The sequence below is a fragment of the Zonotrichia leucophrys genome, chromosome 3 (assembly GCF_028769735.1).
Source record: "Zonotrichia leucophrys gambelii isolate GWCS_2022_RI chromosome 3, RI_Zleu_2.0, whole genome shotgun sequence".
NCBI classification, from domain to species: domain Eukaryota; kingdom Metazoa; phylum Chordata; class Aves; order Passeriformes; family Passerellidae; genus Zonotrichia; species Zonotrichia leucophrys.
This window is the reverse complement of record NC_088172.1, coordinates 104614917-104621818: the sequence shown is the minus strand read 5'-3', so window position 1 is coordinate 104621818 and position 6902 is coordinate 104614917. Positions and strand designations below refer to the sequence as shown.

The following is a 6902-nucleotide window of genomic DNA, read 5'->3' as shown; positions in this document are numbered from 1 at the left end:
ATAATAATTTGCTTCTGTTTGCAACACTGCTGGAGTTGGAGGCTTTGTTTTAATGAGACACACTGAATGAAACAGTGTCCTGCAGTGCAAGAAGTACATGTCAGCCCTGGCATTATGAGCCAAGCTACAGTACAATACCCATAATTTTCTTGGTGATCTCCCAGAAAAACCTTCTTAATTTAATCTCTAATGGGATTATCAGCCTCATTAAATTGTAAACCTTCCTCAGTCCAGCTGTTGTGGGAACCTGAACTTTCATAACGTTATCAATTTGCTGCTCTGCTCTCCCTACCTGAAGTCCCCTTTGAAGCTTTTAACACTTCCCTACCTTCCTGATGAAATTCCTGCCCTTTTTCAAACTGACCCTACTGATCTGCTCCCTTCCACTGCAGACCTTGCCCAGGGGCTCTGGACTAATTTCTGTGGAGGCAGCCAAGCAGATTTTGGTGCAAGAACAGCTGTGGAGAGCAAAGCCACCCCTCCTGAGCCAAGGAGAGGCTGCCAGGTACTGACAGGAGGTGCTCCCAAAGTCAGATTCCTGCTGAAGGCTGGGACAAAGCCCCTCTGCAAAGGACACAGAAGCAGGACAAAGCCAGGGTAGCTGCTTTTCTAAGTGACCAGTTCACAGCACTCATGGACAGAAGGCTGCAAAATCCTGGAGGGCACTGACAGGTGACGGGATTCCAAAAAAAGGAAACTCCACCCTAGGAAGCCATTACTGTTTGTTGCAGGCAAGGCTCTCAGGAATACAGGTAATGAAGGACTGGAGAGAGGAAAGCAGTAATCTTAAAATACTTTTGGAATTCTTTGTGTGCCTAAGCAAGGCAAAAGCAGTAACCATATGTGTGTCTGCTTTCTCACACACCTGCAAAACCTCTTTGGAGAAATAAACAAAAAACAAATTGGAGTACAGCAAAGTCATATTCTGAAGGAGCTGGGATTTTTTCCTTGTACACAGTAGCCTAACAAAACAAACCACTGTTGTTTGTGTCCAACACCCTCCTTACTGCACTAACATGTACAATACAAGTGTCCTTCTGAACTCAGCTACTTGTTCCCTTCCTATGTAACTAAAAAACAAAGTGGTCTGTGCCTGCAGCAATCTTTAAAAATGCATTTAATGCCTTTGGCTTTTTTGTTATTATTTTCAGCAGCTTAAGTCAACTGGGAACAAAATTTGTGGTTCTCCTGTTTTAAGATCACATATCGAGTTCTCATAGCAGCAGCCTGCCCTCCCAAAAGGGCTTGCCTTGATATAAAGGAGAAACTAAACATGCCATATCCATAATTAGATAAATAATACTTCAGGCAAGATATGGCACCTTTAAAAGTGCCTTTTCAGGCTTGGATTTTACTCTGCTTGTTACTACAGAAACCATCTAGCAACCAGAATCTAACACAGACTCCACCCAAAACAGAGAAAAACAATATAGACAGAGTAGGTTTTTCTGTCCCTTTTTTTTTCTCCTTTTGACCCACCCCCCTCCACCTTTTTCTTTTTTTGACAGGGTGGGTGAATGCTAAGGAAAAGTATCTCACAGTGCAAAGGATAGGAGCATTTAGCATGCAGCTGAAACAGTAAAGCTCTGATTACAGATGGCAGCAATGAAAGCAGCAGTGAGTAATGAGCAATGAGAAATGCGTAATGCGGGATGAGGATATAATTTCCACACATCGGCTAAAGAAAGGTTTACACTCTTAAGCAATAAAAACAAACCATTAAGCCAGACCTGCACTGTCAGGAAGTATAAAACAGTTCTTGAAACTCTGCAGTTACTATACAAAAGCTTTTGTTTCATAAACTTTTGTTTCCTGATCTTCATAAAACATTAACATCAAGCTGCCACATGGCAATTAGCTGCCGCCTGAAATCAATAAACCCCCCCAAAAAAATCAACAACTGAAGAATAACCATTCAATGAAATAGCTCAATAATTATCCTCTTCTAGTAGTGTAGCAAAGTGGGTCTGACACAAACGCAGTGTGGATGAGCTCCTCCTCCACAGCTGAGAGCACAAATCCCGTTCCTGTCTGAGCCTCAGGGTGGGGTGGGAGCCTCACCTGCCTGGCGGGGAGCAGGGATGTGGCCCCCAGACCCTGCAGGGGCAGGGAGGGGTCCCCAGCTGGCTGTGGGGAGCCGGCAGGGCAGCCCTGCTCGCTGGCCATGGCCAATGCTCTCGGGAGAGCTTACCTCCACTGAAGATCCTCCTCTACATGCTGCTGACCTCAGAAGTCCAACTGAATTTTGCGCAAAAATTATCAAGCCACTCGACAAAGCTGCTACTGAGTCTCAAAAGGACAAGGAGACATGCTGATCACATTTGTGTTTAGAGAGATGCTTATCTGAAATGCACAAAGGGTGACATTATCTATCACAATCTCTGCCTATATAGATCATAAGTGCCTAGAAGCAAAATGTTTAGGAGCTATATGGTAACAAAGGCAGTTTTGCCTTCAAAATATTTTCCTTTTTCTCCTCTTAAGAGGAAAAAAAGCTCTTTTCTCCTTGTAGAGCACTATAATACTAATAAGTACTAAAGAACTAAAGTAAGTACTAGTGTGCTGTGCTAACAGCATACCTTCAGTATTTAGCATTATTTAGCAGTCATTACCAGACTTTCAAAAGATGCCAGAAAGCCCAAACCTTTCAGAAAGAGTTGATGATCAGACAGCCTATCTAAAAGACTTCAGGAACCCAACTGATCTCCAGGAGAATTTCCTACTACTCCTCTGTGAAAGTTTGTTCTGTTTCATTTACTTTAGTCCTAAGCAAAGCCTTTAGTGCAGCACTCTCACGCCTCCAACCTAGAGAGTGAGGTGAAGGTTAAGGCTTTAAAGGTACATTACAAAACCAGTTCTGCAGAAATTTACGGATGTGCTGGGCTTGACACCTGCATATTTCCTCCTCAAAATCAGCATGGAACTGGTGATTCTGTGGCTAACACTGAGCAGTTACAGAAATGCTTACAAGAGTGGGTCTTAGCAAGTTTGCAGCAATCCACTGGCCTCCCAGTGCATCTGAGTGAGGATGCAATTCCTTGTCAAGCACAGGAGGTTTGCCTGTGCAAGGAATGCGGCACCGTGCCACGAGCCAGCTCCTGCTCATGCAGAGACAAGCGCTGTAGCCAAGTTTTGGCAACAAAATGAGCATCAGTGAGTTCTCATGCCTTACAGGAGAAGTAAAGCAGTCACCACTCTGTAAAGAGCCTCCCTCAGTCTGGTCACACATGAAGGAGCTGTGAGACTTCAGCTTTACAGCACCAGAGCTGAGGGTCTGGTTAGAAGTGCTGTGGGTTCTTCACAATTTCACAGGGTTGGGATCACACCTTTCATGCTCATCATTAAATTTCCAGCCTTGTCAGCTTCCTCAAGCTTAGGTTTTACAGTACAGTAACACAGCTCTGACTTGACTGCACAACCCCACACATTACAAACACCAAATCCTTGCTGAACCTCCACTGCAGCCCTAACAACCTTGCCAAAGCAACACCACAAACTCATCCAGCACCAGGAGAGCTGGCGAGAGGCAAACCAAACTCCTGCACATGTGATAATCCATCCCTAAAGACATCAGCCACCAAAACAGCACCTGGAGATGTCCACCCAGCCAGCCCACAGCTGCTGTGTAGTGTCAGCATGACCAACATCAGCTACCTCTCAAAATTAAACAGAGCCCAACTGCAGAGTGGTGGACTGTTCTCTGGCAGCTGCTAAAACCACTGCTGGTACAAAGAAATGCATCAGTTTTATCTCACCACAGATCCTTACAGCCCAAGAAATTTTTAAGCTCACAAGAAATAAAACAAGAAGCAGTCAACAGGTAATTAGTTTTTCTCTCCTATCCTCTGTACCCTCTGCTTTTTGCAATGAGCAGCAGTAAAGGATTGCTCTACAAGAGGACCTGTAAGACATCACCAAGTTGGCCTTTCTGATCAACCCATCCAGTCAGTACCATTGCTCTAATCCAGATAATTCTGGTAACAAAAGGAGAAGTTTGGGGAGGGCCAGAACAAAAAAGAGGGGTTCACTAACAAAACATCAGGAGGCCCAAATCAGAGATTGCCACAGCTGACAGAGAGGCCCTGCAGGGCCCATGGCACACATGGCTTCAGGAAGTGTAGCCACAGTCCACCAAATGCACAACTGGACCCACAACACAGCCCGAGGGGATGACCAAGAAGCTGATTTCAGCTCCTTTCTGCTCTCCTGCTCCAGCACAACTTTCACACAACACCCCCAGGCTCTGCTGCCACACCAGCTGTGGGACATGCAACAGGCACAGTCAGGACCAGCTTTAATGCTCTGTTTGCCTACTGCAAATCCCACTCTGCCCCTTGCATGAAGGATTTAAAAACCAGTACAATGATGCAAGCACAAATTGTGATGACTGCACAAGTGAACAATTTTTTCTTACAGACTGGACTTCTCAGAAAGAAATATCAGAATTCTATGGTTTATTATCCGAAATAGATTTAAACATTTGGGAAAAAAAAAAAAAAAAGGTTTCCAACACAAAACCCTGGAAACGAAGAGAGGCTAATCTGCCAAACAGCAAAACCATCAGCTGAGGTTAGAGAGGAGGCTGCATATGACAACAGCTTGCTGCATGTAGGGCAAAAATTGCAGATTAATTTCACTGTAACACTCCACAGAAGTGAGCTCTCATCTGAGGTGAGGAAGTATGCAAGGCTTTTCCAACTGTTAAAGACAAGGGCCCGTACAAATTAGGTAAGTGTTCCTCTTTAGCATAGATAATCACAAAAAAAAGATGACATTTTAGTTTTTATTATTTCATATTTGGCCAGGACTTTTAAAGGAAGGACTTTTAAAGGAAACATCAAACATTCACTTTTCTGTAGGTCTAGAAAGGATTCAGTCTTCCCCCACCCCCACCCTCCCATAGGATTTCTATTGGCCCTTATATTCACACTGCAAATTAGTTGGGAATAGCAGTATTTATACTAGATCAGCAATGTCTGGTTCTTATCCAAATGTTCCACCTAAAGAGGATGCCAGTTCTCATGGATTGGACAGCCCACCCTGCAGCATTCCTGAGAATTGTACAATATAATCTTGAAAGTCAGCAGAGTGGATTATCCACTTTTTTCTGGACTTGAACTTGTGACCTTAACAGTAGCACAGCAGAAAGCAAATGTGCTATGCACTTTGCCATAGTAACCTTCCATGTATTCTTTTCAACTTAAATACACACAATTGAAACAACTACAATTTTGGAAAATTATGTACAAACCCTATATTTTTTTCTTTTTTGATTACATATAAATACAAATTAGCTATTCTTCTAAAAAGTGGTTATAATAGTAAATAAATACAAAATAAGAATCTGACCATTATACTTCATGTGCTGGGGTTAAACCCATATAAAATGTACAACTAAAATACATTTAAAATCTTTAAAGGAATATTTCTCTGATTAAAATATTTGTTTTCCCAACTTTTTCGTAGACATAAATATATTTTCAAAATAGTTGTGTTTTTTTTTCTTTCCATTTCATTACATAAATAAAGTCTTCATTGGGAAATATTAAAGTGTCAGCTATTTTTTTTTTTTTTGCATTTGTCTAATATATTTGCTGTGTTAGCGGCACCCACAACCCTCCACAACCATATCTTGATAGTTCTTTAATACAACTTTTTCATTTTCATCAAGGTAGAGCATGGAAATAGCACTCAGTTCTGTCGGCACACAGCAAGCCTTGGGGATTTTGGAATTCACTGAATTGACCAAAGTCTGAACAATGGCATGGTTGGTTGAGTTTAGGTGATCTGCCAGAGGGAAGGGACATTCCCCGTGGCAGTAAAAGGCACTATACCCCGGCGGGGCCACAATCCAGTCATTCCACCCCACATCATTGAAGTCCACATACAACGGGTGCCTTTTGCAACTGTATTTGTGGCGTTTACGCTGTTTGTGTTTCGCTTGACGCTTTTCTCTTTTATGGAGCGGGTGTCCCTTGCCATCATGCCCAAACGTCACTAACAATGGCCTGAGCTGAGACCAGCTATCTTCATCCTGATGTAAAGACCTGCTAATCCTAACGTGCCTCTTGGAGGCACTGTTCTCTTTGTCCAAGTGAACCACCTCTACCACAAACCCATGGTTAGGTTGTCCATGTGCAATCCACCTCAAAACAGCTGGCGTTACATCAAAACTTTCCCATTTACTTGCATTATGATGCACCAACCTGGTGTCCAAAAGTCTTGTGACAGGGTCCTTAGAGGTGGCTGTGGCTGGCTTTATAATTTCATAAATATTAATACGGTGATGGTAGCTGCTGTTGTTCTCAGAGGCTCCGTGCACCTGTTTCCGAAAAATCTGGAGTTCAGCTGAGGTGATAGACTCCTCACTGGGGATGGAAGTTAAATTAAAGAAGAAACGCCGTGCTGTTTTCCCACTCGTTTCTGGTAGTTCTTCCAAAACTTCTAATTTGATTAAACAGGGAAAATAAAAAAAAGAGAAAAAAGGAAAAAATCAGAAACTGAGACAATCAATCAAACCCCTTTAGACTGTTTGCTGATGGCAGCTTTCAAATGAGAGCTACCACATGTGACACACAAGACCTGAAAGACTTTCAGGCATAAAATACTGTGTCCCCTGTTTGTTTGTGCAAGCATGCACAGCATGAAGTTAAAAATGCTTCATTCATTTTACACATTGGATTGGATCCTGGTGGCCTTTGCTTTCCAGGTAGTTATCATCAGAAGCAAGAACTATACAGCATAAATTTGGACTTCAAGGACATGAATGAAAAACTCAAGCACTGGGGAATTATTAAAACTGGTGGAGGACTTTGGATAACTGTTGCATTTCAGATTTTTTTCTAATACAGCTCTAACATCAAACCCTTAAACTCCATTCTGAAAAACATTACTCTGCAATT

General features: G+C 42.6%; 1 protein-coding gene across 8 annotated transcripts in view; it reads right to left on the bottom strand.

Moving 5' to 3' along the window:
• Positions 1 to 1402: 1402 nt before the first annotated feature.
• BMP2 (bone morphogenetic protein 2) overlaps positions 1403 to 6902 on the bottom strand; it is a 180708-nt gene continuing 175208 nt past the window's right edge. For 7 of the 8 annotated variants that reach the window (XM_064709806.1, XM_064709805.1, XM_064709808.1 and 4 more), the window contains one exon: positions 4514 to 6444. In XM_064709806.1, the coding sequence (XP_064565876.1) occupies positions 5600 to 6444 (845 nt within the window). In that variant the 3' untranslated portion in view covers positions 4514 to 5599. Of the gene's footprint in view, positions 2344 to 4513; positions 6445 to 6902 lie in introns of those variants that run through there. The other variant, XM_064709811.1, reaches the window with a different exon arrangement.